Genomic DNA, 20,077 nt, shown 5'->3' with positions numbered 1-20,077 from the left:
TAGTACTGTCTTATGGTTGGCTCAGTCTGGGGGTTAACTGCACACAGCACTACACTGTTAGGAGGCAGGCCAAAGAGGTTGGATCCGGGGTCCCTGCCCTGAGTGCGAATTATGAGTTAATCTCCTCTCCTGCGCAGGAGGACCACAGTGCACGCGGGGCTTCAGCCCACCGTCTTGCGCTGCTCTCCCAAGCTGGGACAGTCCCAAGGCAGGGTGCTGTATCGAGAGATCAAGGAGTTTCCTGGGGCCACGTGGGTTTCACCAGCAGGCCAAACAGCACGTGGCAGGCTAGGAAAATGGCACAGGTGGAGGAGAAGCTGAACCCCTTTGGGGCACTGCATCCACAGGAATCATGGAGAAGCTGCCATTCACATTTGTCAGCTATGCCTGGACCTCACACCCAATCTGTGTACTTCATAATGTGTGAAACAGCACATAAAATGTACAAGGCCAGATCGGGTGTATGTGAAACCAGCACACCCGAACCATACTTCTCCATACAATTCTCTTTTCCAGGGCAGAGGGAGTCTCTTTTTCTTCCTTTTTTTCATATATAAAGCCTTGCTAAATCCAGCAGGTAAGAAACGAACTAAAAGAGCTAACGTTGGTGTAGTGTGCTGTTTAAAGTGTTGGACTAGGACAGTGGTGGCGAACCTGTGGCACGCGTGCCGGAGGTGGCACTCAGAGCCCTCTCTGTGGGCACGCGTGCACAGAGTTCTTCATGTGGGGGGGGCAGAAAATCACCCCGCACACACACACACATATAGGTTGGCCTGGGCCACTGGGCACGAACCGTTCAAAGCACTGCATGGTTGCTTCACCAAGCTTAGTCCCAAGTAACGCACGACTCGGAGCCAACCGTTTTTTCTAAACTAAAATCTCCCTATTTATGCTAAATTGCCGAGCTGGCACTTTGCGATAAATAAGTGGGTTTTGGGTTGCAATTTGGGCACTCGGTCTCGAAAAGGTTCGCCATCACTGGACTAGGATCTGGGAGACCTGGGTTCAAATCCTCATTTGCGCCAGGGAAGCTTGCTGAGTGACCTCAGGCCAGTCACACTCTTTGAGACTGGCCTACCTCGCGGGGCTGTTGTGGGGATCAAACGGAGGAGAGGAGGAGGATGCGAGCCGCTTCACTCCCCATTGGGGAGAAAGGTGGGAGATAAAATAAGAAACTCGATAAGCAAACCAAAAAAAAAAAGCCATCCCGGATCACACATGAAAAAGTTACCACTTCTCCATTTGTTGGCAGAGACCTCAAAAAGAGTCCTCGGCTAACCAGCAAGACACTCTGAATTAAACTAATGTTTTGTACCCCCTGAAAGGAGTAAAGAAACACAGCGATTAAATTAAAAGCAGGTTGAAGTCTGCCAGACTCCATTATTATTATTTTTTAAAGGCAAGAGAAACAATGGAAATAGGCATCGTAGACCTGTCGTTCCCTGCACTAGCACTAAAACAGATGGTATCAAAGACACGGGCAACCTTGAAATCTCAGGCTCTTACTCCAGAGTTCTGTGTCACTCAAAAGCCTGCCCTTTCTTGCAACCCCGAGAAATTCCTCGGGCCCTCTTGGACAACTCCGGAGTAAACTTTCTGTTCAAACACAGTCTTTGACCGTAAACCTCCCCCGCCCCCAAGACAAGGACACCAGACAGCTATGCCGTTCTTTCTCCCTATAGCAGGGTCCCACTTACAGATATTCCGGGGGGTTCGTCCGCTTGTGCAAAGCCACCGACAATCCAAAGAAGCTGTCCGGCGTCCGACCTCTCTTCAGCACCACGAATTTCGTGTCCAGGTTGAAAGCCGCGCATCTCGGGGGGCCCAGCAAGACCCAGAGCGCGCACCCCAAGAGCAGCGCCTTCCGCCCCCAAAGCCGGCTCTCCTGCGCGCAAAGCTGGAATTGACGCAGAGCCATGGCGCGCCTGGTCAATTTCACACAGCCTGGTCAATTTCACACAGCCCGGTCAATTTCAATGGGTTCCAGCCGGGAGATCCGGCGTGCGCTCCTGCCCTAAGCGTGGGTTGGCTGACGGCTCCTTTGCTTGCTTGTTGGTTGGGGGGGAGGGAGGGAAAGGTTGCTGTTGATTTCAGTTCCTGGAGTTGTTGTCTTCCTCTCGTGCCCTCCTCGCTTTTCCCCCCCTCTGGCTGCAAACTCCTGGCACCTCCTTAAGCGGCGAGGGATCCCCCGCTTCAATCCCTCTCCCTGCAAAGCTGCGACTGGAACAGTTCCGTGCCTGGCGTTGCGAGGGGTGGGAGGAGCGGATCCGCGCGCCGCCCGGTCATCCCCACCTCCCCACCTTGCCCAGAATCTGAGCGGCCGCTTCTGGCTGCACTTTTCTTCCGGGGGAAAAAGAAAAGAGTCGCAGCCAGCCGGGATCGACAGGCGGTTGGCGTCTTAAAGGGACCCGGGCAGGTTGGACACCTGCCCGCCGAGTAAACAAGAGCATGGGGAGTGGAAGGCGGGGAAAGGTGGCTCTCAATCACCCAAGCTCGCCTGGCAGCCTAGGGCACACCGATTGGCCTTGGAATCAGGTGTGTTGAAAGGTGGGGTGGGGTGGGGTGGGGTGGGGATGAGGAAGAGATCTGCCATTCTTTAAATCTACTTTTATTTATTTATTATTTAATTATTACTATATTATTTATTATTACTTTTCAGTGCCCCCCCCCCCCCACTGGAAGCCTGGGACACCGTTTTGCCTTGGAATCAGGTGCGGTGAAAGGTAAAGGCTCTTTCCATACATGAAAAATAATGTACGTTCAATCCACTTCCACAATTGTTTGCAAGTGGATTTTGCTTTTCCACACAGTAAAACCCAGCTGCAAAGTGCACTGAAAGTGGATTGAAAGTGCATTATTCTGTGTGTGCAGAGCAGCCCCGCAGTCCCGCCCGTGCATCACAAGTAGTCTCCGCCTGCAGTAGTCCAGGCCCCAAGGTAGTCCCGCCTGCAAAGTAGTCCCACAGGGCCCAAGGTAGTCCTGCCTGCAAGTAGTCCCACAGTCCCGCCTGCAGGTAGTCCCACCCCATGGATCATTACTGATCCATGGGGTGACATCACATCTTTGCGAGGCAGACTATGTTTAGAGGTGGTTTGCCATTGCCTTCCCCAGCCGAGTACTTTAATTAGAGACAGGGAACAGATAAACACCAGTCAGAAATAGGGAGCAAAAGATTCTACCATGCCTGCCAGATCTGTTATCCTTCCGGTAAAGAGCAATGTTAGAACTGTGGGATCCTTGTTGGTCCAAACTCAAAAGAACATACAACTTTAAAGGTTGGCTCCCTCCCCCAGTTGGATATGTAGACATCCACAGCTAAGAAGAACTTGTGATTGGTGTTTGGAATATGCTCACAGGAGGTGGTGATGGCCACTAACCTGGATAGCTTTAAAAAGGGCTTGGACAGATTTATGGAGGAGAAGTCGATGTATGGCTACCGTCTTGATCCTCATTAGATCTGAGATTGCAAATGCCCTTAGCTATAGACCCAGGTGCTCAGGAGCAGCAACAGCAGAAGGCCATTGCTTTCACATCCTGCACGTGAGCTCCCAAAGGCACCTGGTGGGCCACTGCGAGTAGCAGAGTGCTGGACTAGATGGACTCTGGTCTGATCCAGCAGGCTAGTTCTTATGTTCTTATTAACTTGAGAGCTCTGAAACTAAGGTGGATTCCACAGAACCAGAGGCGTAGCTCCAAGGGAACAGGGGTGCTCTCGATGCACCGGGTGGGCGCCCCTATGGGGTGTGGTGAGGGTGTTCCAGGGGTGTGGTGGGGCGTTTCAGGGTGGGGCGGGGGCGGAGGACACACCAGTGCACCAGAGCAGGAGTACTCTGCACACAACGTATTTATAACAAGTTGCAATTGCTAGAAATGAACTCGTTTTCCCTTGGGAAACGAGTTCCTTTATAACGATTGCAACTCGTTACAAATATGCTGTGCGGAAAGAACTGAAGGGAGCCTTTTTTCTACTTTCAACGCACTTCAACAATCGCTGCAAGTAGATTTTGCCGCTTTGCATAGCAAAATCCAGCTGCAATTGTGCACTGCGAGTGGATTGAAAAGTTCATTATTCAGCACGTGGGGAAGTGTCCTGAGGATGCAATAGATCAGTGGTGGCGAACCTTTGGCACTCCAGATGTTATGGACTACAATTCCCATCAGCCCCTGCCAGCATGGTCAATTGGCCGTGCTGGCAGGGGCTGATGGGAATTGTAGTCCATAGCATCTGGAGTGCCAAAGGTTCGCCACCACGGTAATAGATTTTTAGCTGTGTGATCTTCCCCAAACAGCTTTTTAAAGCTTCCACGTGACACAATCATGGATATTTTTATCTTCCTAACAACAACCCTGTGGAGTAGGCTATGCTTAGAGAGAGAAAGTCAGAGAGCTTCCATGGAAGAGTGAGGATTCTAATCTGGTTTTCCCAGATCCTAGACCCGTGGTGGCAAACCTTTGGCACTCCAGATGTTATGGACTACAATTCCCATCAGCCCCTGCCAGCATGGCCAATTAGCCATGCTGGCAGGGGCTGATGGGAATTGTAGTCCATAACATCTGGAGTGCCAAAAGTTCGCCACCACTGTCCTAGACCATCACTCTAACTACTATCCATGCTGAATACAGTTATTCCTTCCATACCACTGGGGTTAGGGGTGCAGTTTCCCACCCCCTCCATGATCTGGAAATCCATATATAAATATTTTTGGCCCAACCTTCGTACCAGAGAAAAAGTCTGATTTTTTTCTTTTCTTTTAACTTTTGGAAAGAAATTGTGCATATTCTTTTCTTTTAACTTTTGGAAAGAAATTGTGCAATATGTTGATATTATACAATGCTATACATATATGTTATACATTTCTGTGTTTCAAAACTTTTTGTGTCATCTGCTAGTCTTTGTGTGTCATCTGAAGCTTCCTCCAAACTCCCCCCAAAGTCCCATTTAATTTCTTATGCCAACCCGGTATATATCAAAACCATGGTGGGGAAAGTCGCAATGTGGAAGGGATAGCTTTAGTTGTAAGCATGTAAAGTTTGATCAGTTTTCCCGGTTTCATTCCTGATATCTTGAATCAACTTAGAAATTAAAAAACTGGGTGGTTATTAAAGACAAGAATACAGACCATTTTCTGAAAGACTCGAAATCCTTTGGAGACTACTTATTGAAAACATATTCAAACAGAAATAGCGGCAGGATTCAAGGCTTAAATGAAAATAGCGAATTGGATTAAGACAACTTTATAAGAAGGGCTAAAAGTGGGGGGGGGGAAGTATAGATTATATCAATTGTAAGCATGGAGTTAGAATTATGCTTGGATCCTTAGGTAACTGGAAGCTGTGTGTAGGTTTGTGTATATGTATCCCCCCCCCCCGTCTTTTTATTTAGTATCGCAGTTATAGGCGGGAGGGGGATTAGATCTTTATATGTATGTGGTATTCAGATGTGTAAAATAAATAAATATTTTCACCAAAAGAAATTAGAAATTGAATGCTGACATCTCCGGTTTGCTTTGACAGGAATACAGAGTAGGAGATCACAGATGCTTTTAGATACTGCATGTGAATTACTACTCAGATGTTACTATTCAGATATTCAATCCTGTTTCATGCTAACCATCAAATGCCATCAAGTTCTACACCCTGTTGTGTGTCAGTTACACAACGCTGTCAAACATCACCTCTCAAAGATGCCATCCCATAAGCACAGGCTTGTCAAATACAGACATCAAAATCTGCAGTAACTTATACAGCAAACATATGCGCATCCCAGAAACATCTGGAGAATATTCGACATCAAAAGTTCAGAGGGCTAACTTAAGTCAATTTCTTCCAGCTCAAGGGTCTATGACGAAACAGAGACATCAGAGATGGGTGGCAAAAACTTGACTTGGAGCCAAAAGAAAAGAAAAGAAAAAAGAAACGCAGACTTGAACATTTTTCTGCTCTTAACCACAAAATGTTCCCAGGAAGTTTGTGCAATGTTACAAGCCTTTCTGCTGAAGAAGAAGAAAACAAAATGCTTTAACAGTTGCTGATGTTCTCTCTGCCTGATAATTTCAGGATCCTAACTACAGCGGAGATGAATGGGCAGCCTGACCAATGAAGCGTTAAGCTCTGCAGGTTAGTGGTGTTCCCAGCAGCAGCTGAGGAATATTGAGGAAAGAGCCATTGAAGAGGAGTTTGACTGCTCATCCGATCCTGCGAGGTACCCCAACATGTCCTGACTATTGAGAGACTTCTCAACATCCCGAATGTGGTCTCTTGCTGCCAATTGTCTTCCATGTGCTTTCATAGGAGCAGCCAGCGGTGTCGTGGTTAACAGCAGGAGTACTCTAATCTAGAGGAACCGGGTTTGATTCCTCGCTCTGCTGCCTGAGCTGTGGAGGCTTATCTGGGGAATTCAGATTAGCCTGTACACTCCAATACATGCTAGCTGGGTGACCTTGGGCTAGTCACAGTTCTACTGAGCTCTCTCAGCCCCACCTACCTCACAGGGTGTTTGCTGTGAGGGGGGAAGGGAAAGGAGTTTGTAAGCCCCTTTGAGTCTCCTATAGGAGAGAAAGGGGGATATAAATCCAACTCTTCTTCTTCATAGGGAGAGATCCTGGGTCTCAGGTCAGATTGGGCAGCCCCAAATCAGCACTAGAAGCTGTCCATTAGTAAATGTACAGGAACCGGTGGTGGCAGAGGTGCTCTGCCCATGCTCAGCTGCATGGTTTCTTTAGGATATCAGCTTTGCTCCCATACAAATCTCTCCAATCGCTAACCTAATCTTCAGAGGTCTTTCTGTAGATGTTCCCAACTCCATAAGAGCAAGTATGATGTAGTGATTAGAGTGCTGGAATAAGACCTGGGAGACTCAAGTTTGAATTCCCATGCTGCCATGGGAACTCTCTGGGTGGCCCTACAAGTCACATTGCTTTTGAAACAGAGGAGAATAGAGCCACACTTATGGGAGGGGCAACGTGGTGTAGTGGTTGAAAGCAAGTGGTTTCTAATCTGGAGAATCGGGTTTGATTCCCCACTCCTCCACTTGAGTGACAGCAGGGGCTTATATGGTGAACCAGATGTGTTTCTGCACTCCTACATTCCTGCTGGGTGACCTTGGGCTAGTCACAGTTCTCTCAGTACTCTCTCAGCCCCACCTACCTTACAAGGGCTCATTCCACAGATGCAAAATAATGCACTTTCAAACTGCTTTCAGTGCTCTTTGAAGCTGTGCGGAATAGCAAAATCCGCTTGCAAACAGTTGTGAAAGTGGTTTGAAAATGCATTATTCTGCGTGTGCGGAAGGGGCCAGTGTGTCTGTTGTGGGGAGAGGAGGGGAAAGCAGCTTGTAAGCCACCTTGAATTTCCTTACAGGAGAGAAATCCAAAGAACAACTACTACTACTACTACTACTACTACTACTACTACTACTACTACTACTACTACTACTACTACTACTTCTTCTTCTTCTTCTTCTTCTTCTACTACTACTACTACTACTACTACTACTACTACTACTACTAAAAATTAAGTCAGTATAAAAACAGTGCCTACATGAGAAATGGTTGTTGTTGTTGTTAATTTGATTTATTAGACCGCCCTACCCCCGAAGGGCTCTGTGGTGGTGCCCAAATTATCTAATTACTAGATAAGTAGCGACAGAGCTACTTTCCCTAAAATCTCTAGAGAGCCAGTGTGGTGTAGTGGTTAAGAGCGGTGGACTCAAATCTGGAGAACTGGGTTAGTTTCCCCATTCCTTCTCCTGAAACCTGCTGGGTGTCCTTTGGCCAGTCCCAATTCTCTCAGAACTCTCTCAACCCCTTCTACCTCACAAGGTGTCTGTTGTGGAGAGGGGAAGGGAAGGAGCTTGTAAGCTGCTTTGAGACTCCTTATGGCCGAGAAAAGTGGAGTATAAATCCAAACTCTTCTTCTTCTCTTCTTCATTGGGTTTTGAGTACCCGGTTAAAATGCTTTCAATTTTCCCAGTGGAATTATCCCTTCACTTGTGGCCTACTATGGAATGACTTTTATTGGCCATTAGATTTGTTGTGTTTTTCCTTTTATCTTTTCCAAAAATTGCTTTGGGGGTTTTACGGCAGAGTAGAAATTACTTAAGTAAATAATTGTGGGGTTTTTTTTTTTAAAAAAAATGCCTCATTCAGGACCTGGGGAATGTATTAGCCCTGGTGCCAAACGAAGTTCATTGTCCTCACATCTTGCAAAAAGCAACTCAGGCCCAGTTTGGGCCATCCGATGTTGTCTTCATGAATAATAAAAGGCAGGGAAGCAAACAAGAAGTTCCCTACCAAAAGATGCTTCAAAGGCAACATTAAGACTGCAGCATTAATTGCTTTTAGTGTCAAGAAACACCAAAGTCAATCCTGTCCAGGTAGCTGTTAATGGGTTCTTCCTCCAATGAATGTTCCCGGCATCGTAAGCGGGGCAAATCGCACCATGCCAAAAAATACTCTGGGCCACTCTTCTATTTGATCTCTTAGGGCTGCTTCAGAGAGAAAAAAAATCTTTTACTTGGGCATGAACGATATGCAAGAACAAAACACTTCTCCCAAAGATCATGTGCAAAAGTGCCTTTTCTCTCGAACAGTGCATGCAGGGACTACTTTTTTCCCCTGTTAGGCCCCTGCAGGCATGCTTTTTCAACAAGCAAGCAGTTAAACGTGCACACACAAGCAGGTGGGGCATGCACCCTGTATGTTGATTTCTAGTTCCTGCTGTTGTTGAACTTGGGTGAAAAGTCTAAAGCTGCTACATTATCCCTTTAGAATTCAGCAGCCAATACAAGATTTAGGGGGTTGGGTTTTTCCCCAAGTTGGATTTCAAATGCTGGGCTGGATTGAACCATCTTTTTCACTCTTATCTCCTGCGGTTCTCCTTATTTCAGCCCCTCTCCCACCCAGCTTTTGTATGGGCAGGTTCTGTGATTCCCAGCATAGTTTTGGGGCAGGAATTCAAAGGGGTTTTTCCCCCCCCCCAACAGAAAACCGGATGAAGCCGGCACCGCTATCTTTCAGTTTTAAAGCTCACATTCTAAACTTCTGCTAAATCTCAACCATGGGCAGAATTGAAACTGCAATTCTTGAAGGGCAACAGGTATATTTACAAGCCGAGTAGCGAGCAGAAATGTAGATTTTGCGGCATGTTAAATTAGAATAGCTATCTCTCAAAAGACCAGCCTTTACCTCAGGAGTTCATAAACATAAGGAGAACTTTACTTTAAACTGAGGGAGAAAAATATACGGTACATACACATCAACAAAGTATCACATATATATAGTTACCTGCACAACTCATAGTTTGTTACAGTTTGGTTGTGCTAGTAAACACTTTTACAGTATCTTTTAGTCAGTTCTCAAAAGCCAAGCAGGGTCGGCCCTGGTAAGTACTCGGATGGGCAACTACCAAGAAATACTGGTGATTCTTTGCAAAGGAAAGCAGTGGCAAACAACTTCTGTTAACTGGTTCTGGTGGGTTTTCCGGGCTGTGTTGCCGTGGTCTGGTGGATCTCGTTCCTGACATTTCACCTGCATCTCTGGCTGGCATCTTCAGAGATCCACCAGACCACGGCCACACAGCCTGGAAAACCCACCAGAATCCCGCCGTGAAAGCCTTCAACAATACACTTCTGTTCATCTCTTGCATTGTCCTTTGGGGGTTGGGCGGTCTATCAAGCCGAATAAATAATAATAACAATAACAATAATAACAACAATAACAACAACAACAACGCCGCCGCCGCCGCCAGATGATGATGATGATGATGATGATAATGATGATGATGATGATGATGATGATGATGATAATAAATGGCTGTAACTGGATGGCACTTTACACACTCCCAGAGTCTAGCCCAACACTCTCACCACTGTACTGTTTACATCTCTTTGCCTCAGGCACACGCCAAGAGCCTTTTCCTTGCCACTGACAAAATGTGGTCACACCTGGCACAATTAAAGGAAAGAATTTCTTGAGAGGGTCTTCCAAGCCAACTGCCTGCATCAGTCTTGCTACATCCCCGCTCAGCATGGTGTAGTGGTTAAGAGCAGGTGCACTCTAATCTGGAGAACCGGGCTTGATTCCCCGCTCTGCCACTTGAGCTGTGGAACTAGATTAGCTTGTGCACTCCAGCACGTGCCAGTTGGGTGACCTTGGGCTTGCCATAGTTCTTTGGAGCTCCCTCAGCCCCACCCACCTCACAGGGTGTTTGTTGTGAGGGGGGAGGGGAAAGGAGTTTGTTAGCCCCTTTGAGTCTCTTTACAGGAGAGAAAGGGGGGTATAAATCCAACTCTTCTTCTTCAGCAAACTGTGGCTCACGGTTCATAACAAGCAGCTCCTTTGAGGCTTTGTGTTTTCTCAGTGCCAGGCAGGTGTAACAACAGCCCTTCTGATCCTGTAATGCTTATCATCTGCCTCCCTTTCCTTTCTGCCGCTGTGTCTTGTTTGCATTAGGAAACCACAATGGTGGTGAGAGAGTGTACCTTGTTCCGGCAGCCTGAGGAAAGTAGCCGGGAAGGATCCATTTGCAGGATCCATTCTGAAAGCGGTTCACTTCCTTTTAACCTCAGTCTGCTGAGATGATTCAGAAGAACCAGGGCAAAACTGGGGTTGGCTGGAGATCTCCGGGAATTACAACTGGCTTTTAGGTTAGAGATCAGTTTCCATGGCCATATAAACCCATATCTGGGTCCCTAAGCTTTCAGACATTTGGGAACCAAACCTTATGCTTCTGCCATAATTTATACTAGTATCAGTAAGGCTTTACTGTAGAGTAGGGGTCTTCAAACTATGGCCCCCAGATGTTCATGAACTACAAATCCCATCAGCACTGCCACTTAGCCATGCTGGCAGGGGCTGATGGGAATTGTAGTCCATGAACATCTGGAGGGCCATAGTTTGAAGACCCCTGCTGTAGAGCCATAGGCCATTACAATATTAAAACGTATAAATCAACGTAATATACAATAAAAGATTTACCAACTAAGAATAAAATATATGGACCCTCAATCCCTCTCAATTCACCCTTCCGATGTATCTGAGCTAGAATGTAACGCCGTGGTGGCAAACCTTTGGCACTCCAGATGTTATGGACTACAATTCCCATCAGCCCCTACCAGCATGGCCAATTGGCCAACCATCATTTATACTTTCAGTATTCACACACACACCAATACCCAGTTGAAATAGAACCTGCAGACCTCTCTTCTCACAGCGCAATCACCCTTCCCATTCTTTTCTCTTTTTCAATCTAGACTTGTGCTTGGATATGATGGCTGCCATTTTCTTCTTTTTTAAAATGTACACATAATAACTCTTTTGGCTGGTCCCAATGGCTGGTGGGAACGTTCAAGCACAGGGGATCAAGTGTACGACTGTGTTCCTCGTGGAGGTATAATTAGGGAGGCGTCGTCGTGACATCACAACCGTGACACTAGCGCACTATAAGGCCCGCTCTCTCCCCCCTACCCATTGACTCAAAACAAACTTCAGCTGACTACAAATGTGCCTTGCAACTTCTCAGGTTTTTTTCCACATGATGACCGCTTGTTCAGCATATGGCTGTACAAAAAGGGATCATTAGGGATTCTATGACATTCCACATGCAGAATAATGCGCTTTCAACCCACTTTCAATGCACTTTGCAGCTGTGCGGAATAGCAAAATCCACTTGCAAACAATTGTGAAAGTGGATTGAAAGTGCATTATTCTGCATGTGCGGAAGAGGCCTAAGTGGAGAAGTTTACGACAGTAAACAGAGTCCCTATTTCCTGCAGGGCCCCTTGGCTTCAGCCTAGTCAGCCTTTCGGATAATACAGCCCTACCGGTTTCCCTGCAAACTCTGCCATCTCCAGGGCCCCTTCCACACACACATAAAATTGCGTTTTCAAACCACTTTCACAACTGTTTTCAAGTGGATTTTGCTATTCCGCACAGCTTCAAAGAGCACTGAAAGCAGCTTGAAAGTGCATTATTCTGCATGTGCGGAATGAGCCCAGGATTCCCATCCCCCAAAGAAAAATCTCCAGGTATTTCTCAACCCACAGCTAACAGCTCTAGCCCTCAGTGGAGTTTGAAAGCAACAAGCGTTATCCTTACTAGACTCTGCTCCCTGAATTTCAGAGTTCCCACCGAACATTCAGCTACGAACTCTGCAGAGACTTCTAGTGTTCAGTTATTCAAATCTGGGATCAGACCACTGGCTTGCTTTATCCCAGTGGGATCGCTGTGGCTTAGACTCCACAGAACAGCAACCAGGCAGAGTGGCTTTCCTCCTCTGTGGTCCAAACGCTTCTCACGGCTTTTATATTAGACTTTCATTTCGTGACTCGTGATTTCACTTATTTGCAGTCTGCTCTTGGCTTTCCAGACAGGGTCTGCTGTTTTTACACACTATTAAGTTTCGCAAGAAATGTGCTTATTTTGCGGCAGGGAAACCACAGATCCCCCACTTCTCAATTTTAATAATTTTCATCATTCAAGGGATTTTGGGGACGGATCTCTTACAGACAGAGAGACTCTGCTGCAGGGGTCCCCAACCCTTTTGAGCCAGAGGGCACCTTTGGGATTCTGACACAGGTCCATTCTGTACAATCCCCCCAACCCCGACCCCCCCCCCCAATTGTGAGACAGGAAATACATTTTTCCTCAATGGAGTTCCGCCATGCTTTTTAGCCCAAAATGTTTTATTTGCTTTTGTTTTGCATCCTGTTGCCCAGATAGTCTTTTTCTGAAAATGTTTTGAAAACATTTAAACTTATTGGGCAATCTCCTTGAGACATTTTCCAGACCTCCCGGTCATTCTCGTTGGCACCATTTTCTGAAATCAGGCTGGCTGTCTCACACTGTATTTTTGTCAGTTTTTTTAAATTTTAAGGGTCATGTCCAAGGTGACCCAGCAAGTTTCCATGGATGAATGAGGATTCAGAGTGAAGCCACCCAAATCCTTGGCTCCTTCTGCACATGCAGAATAATGCACTTTCAATGCACTTTCAATGCACTTTGCAGCTGTGAGGAATAGCAAAACCCACTTGCAAACAATTGTGAAAGTGGTTTTGATGGGTTTTCTGGGCTGTGTGGCCGTGGTCTGGTGGATCTTGTTCCTAACGTTTCGCCTGCATCTGTGGCTGGCATCTTCAGAGGTGTATCACAGAGGGAAGCCACAGATGCAGGCGAAATTTTAGAGGAGTTTTTTGGATTTATATCCCGCCTTTCTCTCCTGCAGGAGACTCAAAGGGGCTGACAATCTCCTTTCCCTTCCCCGCTCACAACAAACACCCTGTGAGGTGGGTGGGGCTGAGAGAGCTCCGAGAAGCTGTGACTAGCCCAAGGCCACCCAGCTGGCATGTGTGGGAGTGTGCAGGCTAATCTGAATTCCCCAGATAAGCCTCCACAGCTCAGGCGGCAGAGCTGGGAATCAAACCCGGTTCCTCCAGATTAGATACACGAGCACTTAACCTCCTACGCCACTGCTGCTCCTTGTTAGGAACAAGATCCACCAGACCACAACCACACAGTCCAGAAAACACACCAGAACCAATTGAATCCGGCCGTGAAAGCCTTCGACAATAAACTGTGAAAGTGGATTGAAAGTGTATTATTCTGCATGTGCGGAAGGAGCCCTTGTCTGACTCTCTAACCACTATGCCAGGCTTGGCTATACTACATTAGTGTTGCGTGTCAGCCAAGAACGAATATCTGCAATCACCGTGCAAACCAGAAGGCACTGTTGGTTGACCTGTAAACTGTGAGTGATCCCAGCTTAGCGGGAGTAAGATAAACAAAGCAACTGAAAACAGACACCCACGGGAGTGCCAGAGTCCAGTCTGAGCCAGGGAAAGGCTGCTTCTCTGTAGGACTCATTGGCTCTCTCTCATCTGGCCTGTCTTGTTACTTGCAGGGAGAGACCATTTTCTTTGCCCACTGGATGTACCATATCTCATCCTTGGGGAGATATATATCTGCAGCCCCTGAGGAGCAAAAAATGTTGGGAGTATCCGAAGAGGTTGTGGTGCTAGTTGTGAACAAGTGGTTTTCCAGCAGGGTGTAACCTGGAGAAACGGGTTGGATTCCTCACTTTTCGGTGTGAGTGGCAGACCCTTATTTGGTGACTGGATTTGTTTCTCTACTCCTCCACATGAAGCCTGCCGGGTGACCTTGGCCTGGTCACAGATCTCTCTGAACTCTCTCGGCCCCACGGTGTTTGTTGTGGGAATGCAAAGGGGAGGAATTTGTAAGCCACTTTGAAAAATAAATCTCTCTCCCCCCCCCACTATACTTTGTTAAATCTGGTCCCTACTAGAAGATTCAGCAATCTGCCTCCATTTTCTTCAATCTTAAAATCTCCCTCCACAATTATCTGAAAATCTTTCCCCCATTTCTTATGACCCCTGGACTTTACAGAAACAGGGTGAATGAATAGTTGAATATATTGCTGCAGTCATTAGTATCAGACCCTGGGAGATCTGGTTCAAGCTGGCATTTAACTATGAACTGTGAAGTTCACCATATGATTGTGGGGCAGTCACTCTTCCTCATTTTCACCTACCTCGCAGGGTTGTTGAGAGGACAAAAATGGGGGGAGCCATATATGCAGTGGTGGGATCCAAAAATTTTAGTAACAGGTTCCCATGGTGGTGGGATTCAAACTGTGGCGTAGCACCAATGGGACTGGGGGGGCACGACGGGGGCGGGGGCGGGCATTCTGGGAATGGGGCATTCCTGGGTGGGGCTGTGGCAAGGACGCAGCCGCTATGCCAGTCCTTGGGCAGGAAACAAATACACGCAGGCGCAGGCTGCCACGCACGCTGGTGCACCTCCTGCTAGACTGCTTCAAGTTCTGCGCGCTACTGCTGAGAGGAGGGGCGTAACTAAGGCAAAAATCACATGGCCAAATCACCAATTAGTAACCCCCTCTCGGCACACACAAATAATTAGTAACTTACTCTCGGGAACCTGTGAGAACCTGCTGGATCCCACCTCTGCATATATGCCATCCTGAGTTCCTTAAAGAAAGGGTGTGCAAGATTGAGTCTTTGTCTGTGTATACAGTTGGGTTGTATGTGGGGATTTCAAAAACACATTCTTGCCGTCACATTCTCTGTGTGGTTCATTTTGAAAGAATGAGACTCTCACATCAGTACGGAAGTTGGATGTTTTGATTTAGAAGCAGCCTGGGATCCTGCTCTGTATTTCAAGAAACCATTCCTTGTTTCAGGGAATCGGGCCTCTCACTTGTATTTCAGAAGGACTCCTGGGAGACAAAGAGATGCACCACAGTTGCTAAAAGCAACATTAATTTAGCACATTACAAAGATGGACTATCCTAATCAAATACTGTTCTGCCACACATAAAATATCCCTTACTTGTGGTTTTATGACACTTTCCTTGTGTTAGAGGTCTGTTTCACATCGCTTCCTGTTTGCTCCTAGATCTCAGAGATAACATGAACTGGCTGGGGGCAAACTCTGCACTGAGAGAGAAAAGCATTCCTCGTGTGCTCAGAAACACATGCATTTTCTGGAATCCAAAGCCGGCCCTAACTCTAAGGTCCAGTGAGGCCTTTTCAAGGGGGTTTACCCAGAGGTGGGATCCAGCAGGTTCTCACCCGTTCCCGAGAGTGGGTTACTAATTATTTGTGTGTGCCGAGAGGGGGTTACTAATTGGGTCTGCTTTCCCGTTAGAAATTCCATTAGGTCCAAAAATCATAAAGTCCTGCTGTTTCCTATGTGGCTGGTTAGTGAAGGTAGAAAACGGGATAATTCGCCCTGTTGGGCTGGTTTAAAAACAAGTTTTAGAAATATGGCAAAGTTCCTTGTTTATGGAAAGTATCCTTCTTTTGATTTCTAGAAACAAAATTAAGTATTTGAAAGTATTAAGTATTTGACAGGCAGTCAATTAGAGGAGAAGTAGTTGTTTCTATTGGCAGCAGACGATAGGACTTGCTATAATGAGTTTAAATTATGGACAGAAAGATACCAGCTGGAAATTAGGAACTTTTTTTTACAGTAAGAGTTTTTTACAGTAACAGAGAAATTATTAATGCCCCGCCCCTGGAATGCCCGGCCATGCCCCTGTCGTGCCCCGCCCAGTCCCACTGGTGCTACGCCACTGTTTGAATCCCACCACCATGGGAACCTGTTACTAAATTTTTTGGATCCCACCACTGGGTTTACCCATTTATTGGGATTGTAATCTGTCTAGGTCAATATACATTCTTCTCAAACTCTGCCATCTCTTTTGCATATTCATCCATTGTGATGACAAAATTAAGGCCGATCAAAATCTTAATTAGCTGATCTCACAGGTATCGTTGCCAGCTGCAGTCTGGGAAATACCTGGAGGTTTTGGGGGTGGAGCCTGAGGACAGGGTTTGTGGGGAGAGGGAGCGACATCAATTGGGTTTAATGCCATAAAGTTTAGAAGAGAAGAAGAGTTTGCATTTATATCCCCGCTTTCTCTCCTATAAGGAGACTCAAAGGGGCTTACAATCTCCTTTCCCTTCTGCCCCCCCCCCCCGCCCACAACAAACACCCTGTGAGGTGGGTGGGCTGAGAGAGCTCCGAAGAACTGTGACTAGCCCAAGGTCACCCAGCTGGCATGTGTTGGAGTGCATAAGCTAATCTGGTTCACCAGATAAGCTTCCACAGCTCAAGCGGAAGGGCAAGGAATCAAACCCGGTTCTCCAGATTAGAGTGTACCTGCTCTTAACCTCTACGCCACGCTGAGTCTTTACCTTCCAAAATGGCAATTTCTCCAGGTGAACTCATTTCTGTCACCTGGTGATCAGTTGCAATTCCTAGAGAACTCCAGCTAAAACCTGGAGGTTGGGAACCCCACTCAAATGAAATGACCATAACCAGCACTTTCAGGGAGCAGCAGTGGCGTAGGAGGTTAAGAGCTCGTGTATCTAATCTGGAGGAACCGGGTTTGATTCCCAGCTCTGCCGCCTGAGCTGTGGAGGCTTATCTGGGGAATTCAGATTAGCCTGTACACTCCCACACATGCCAGCTGGGTGACCTTGGGCTAGTCACAGCTTCTCGGAGCTCTCTCAGCCCCACCCACCTCACAGGGTGTTTGTTGTGAGGGGGGAAGGGCAAGGAGATTGTAAGCCCCTTTGAGTCTCCTGTAGGAGAGAAAGGGGGGATATAAATCCAAACTCCTCCTCCTCCTCCTCCTCCTCTTCTTCTTCTTCTTCTTCTTCTTCTTCTTCTTCTTCTTCTTCTTCTTCTTCTTCTTCTTCTTCTTCTTCTTCTTCTTCTTCTTCTTCTTCTTCTCTTCTTCTTCTTCTTCTTCTTCTTCTTCTTCTTCTTCTTCTTCTTCTTCTTCAGGGTCTAATTGGTAATCTCTGAGCTCCAGCCAAGAGCTGTGCAACTATATATGGCTCTCCCATATTTCATTTTTACACATCTCGTTTGGCTCTTTCTGCTGTTTGCATAGCAACTCTCTACGTTACACATTCTTTCCTCTTATTCGTGCCAGTTGTGAAACTCTCAAGACGTTCAAGCTAACTCAGGACACAGGATGTAATTTTAGCCCAGATACTGAAGAAAAACACTTTCTCCCACCAGATAAATTCATATTTTATATCTCTGAAATTGAAATGTATATACTGGGAAACCAGCCTGGGAGCCAAAAATAATCCTTTTGTCGACTGTTTGTGGCCCACCTTCACAACACCCCAGAAGTGTTCTGTGGGACCTAAATCACACAGACTTTGTCAACAGTCTTGGATTGCGGTGGGCTTTCCGGGCTGCGTGGCCGTGGTCTGGTAGATCTTGTTCCTAACGTTTCGCCTGCATCTGTGGCTGGCATCTTCAGAGGTGTATCACAGAGGGAAGTGTGTTACATACTTTGTCCAGTGAGAAGGAAATGCTTAGTGGGGGATGTATTCTCCATGTCCCAGGGTGAGGAATCAGTCAGTAGGTGTTTTGGTGGAACTTGCTATGCAAAGGTGAGGCTGACTGCATTGTATTGCGAGTGGGGTCCATTTACAATTGTAAATGTCTTGGATTTATTCTCCGCTGTACCTTTCTGCAAACTCTGATGCACAGGTGAAGATGCTGTCAGCTTCTCTGCTGTTTTTGCCTATGCTGTGTGGTCAGCCTATACCTCCGCATATAAACTGCGTATAAACTCTGCATATAAACTACTGGGATGGTAAAAGCTTCAATGTTCTACTTAACCCATTTTAATCACACTCTTCCTCCCTAATGTGCACTCAGTTTAGCCTGAAGAAGTAGAGAAGAGTTTGGATTTATACCCCACCTTTCTATCCTGTGAGGAGATTCAAAGTGGCTTACAAATTCCTTCCCCTTCCTCTCCCTACAATAGACACCTTGTGAGGTAGGTGGAGCTGAGATAGTTCTGAAGAACTGTGACTAACCCAAGGTCACCCAGCCGGCCTTGTGTAGGAGCAGCTAAACAAATCCAGTGCTCCAGACTAGAAGAAGAAGAGAAGAAGAGTTTGTATTTATACCCCACCTTTCCTGCAGGAGACTCAAAGGGGCTTACAATCTCCTTTCCCTTCCCTCCCTCCACAGCAAACACCCTGTGAGACGGGAGGGGCTGAGAGAGCTCCGAAGAACTGTGACTAGCCCAAGGTCACCCAGCTGGCATGTGTTGGAGTGCACAAGCTAATCTGGTTTCCCAGATAAGCCTCCACAGCTCAAGTGGCAGAGTGGGGAATCAAACCCAGTTCCCCAGATTGGAGTGCGCCTGCTCTTAACCACTACACCATGCTGGCTCTCTTAGAGTCCGCTGCTCATGTGGAGGAGTGGGGAATCAAACCCAGTTCTCCAAATTAGAGTCTACTGCTCTTATCCACTATATCTCCCTTACAGACTAGTAAGTCCATTCTTCATTCTTAAAGACTTTTCTTCAGCTTAATTCTCCTTTCTGCCTAAGAAATGGAGGCTCTTAACGCCTGCTTTGAATCCCCCTCTGCTCAAGATACAGGAAGCAAACTCACACTGTCAGCAAATTGCCCCCTTCTTCATCTTGGAAAGGTGCAACTCTGCTAAGAATTGCACTGCCAATCTCTTAGGAATTTTTGACCAAACAAATATTGGGCAGCCCAGCCCAAAGTGCAGAAATTCAAGCCTTTCTGTTCAATCCTACAGAACAGCCTTGAGGTGCTTCGAGCAGCTTTTCCTTATCTCTGATTAATTCTGCAAATATTTGCTTGCTTCAGTGGGTGTGTAAGGGTTAGACGGTTAGGCTGGACCTTTGTGGGCTTTCAAAGTCTCTTTGGATGGTCCGGAGCAGAGGTGGGATCCAGCAGGTTCTCACCAGTTCCCGAGAGTGGGTTACTAATTATTTGTGTGTGCCGAGAGGGGGTTACTAATTGGGTCTGCTTTCCCGTTAGAAATTCCATTAGGTCCAAAAATCATAAAGTCCTGCTGTTTCCTATGTGGCTGGTTAGCGAAGGTAGAAAATGGGATAATTCTCCCTGTTGGGCTGTTTTAAAAACATGTTTTAGAAATATGGCAAAGTTCCTTGTTTAAGGAAAGTATCCTTCTTTTGATTTCCAGAAACAAAATTAAGTATTTGAAAGTATTAAATATTTGACAGGCAGTCAATTAGAGGAGAAGTAGTTGTTTCTGTTGGCAGTAGACGATAGGACTTGCTATAATGAGTTTAAATTATGGACAGAAAGATACCAGCTGGAAATTAGGAACTTTTTTTTTACAGTAAGAGTTTTTTACAGTAACAGAGAAATTATTAATTCCCCACCTCGGAATGTCCGGCCATGCCCCCGTCATGCCCCGCCCAGCCCCATTGGCGCTACGCCACTGTTTGAATCCCACCACCATGGGAACGTGTTACTAAAATTTTTGGATCCCACCACTGGTCCAGAGTGTTGGAAGAGAAGGCTTTTATGCTGTTTCCTGCCTAAACCCACAGAGTGGGTTTTACTAGTTAGCCAGATGCTAGATAGGGACCTAGGAATTGTCACCTTTACTCTATCATGCTTTGATGTTAGACTGATACTCTTAGGGACTTCCTTCTGGTTCTCTCTTCTCTCCATCTTGATCTCTAACTTACAGCACCATGTGCATAGAGAGGATGGATGTTCCAT

At 46.6% G+C, this 20,077-nt stretch overlaps 1 protein-coding gene across 3 annotated transcripts in view; it reads right to left on the bottom strand.

Annotated features, from left to right (window-relative positions):
- The window catches only part of ITGA3 (integrin subunit alpha 3), a 101,028-nt gene extending 98,908 nt beyond the window's left edge, over window positions 1-2,120 (bottom strand). For all 3 annotated transcript variants that reach the window (XM_048517685.1, XM_048517686.1, XM_048517687.1), the window contains exon 1: window positions 1,698-2,120. In XM_048517685.1, the coding sequence (XP_048373642.1) occupies window positions 1,698-1,918 (221 nt within the window). In that variant the 5' untranslated portion in view covers window positions 1,919-2,120. The remainder of the gene's footprint in view (window positions 1-1,697) is intronic.
- Between the last annotated feature and the right edge of the window lie 17,957 nt (window positions 2,121-20,077).

Source organism: Sphaerodactylus townsendi, linkage group LG15, assembly GCF_021028975.2.
Source record: "Sphaerodactylus townsendi isolate TG3544 linkage group LG15, MPM_Stown_v2.3, whole genome shotgun sequence".
Lineage (NCBI taxonomy): Eukaryota > Metazoa > Chordata > Lepidosauria > Squamata > Sphaerodactylidae > Sphaerodactylus > Sphaerodactylus townsendi.
Note: the sequence above shows the minus strand (reverse complement) of the source record. Positions and strands in the feature narration are given on the sequence as shown.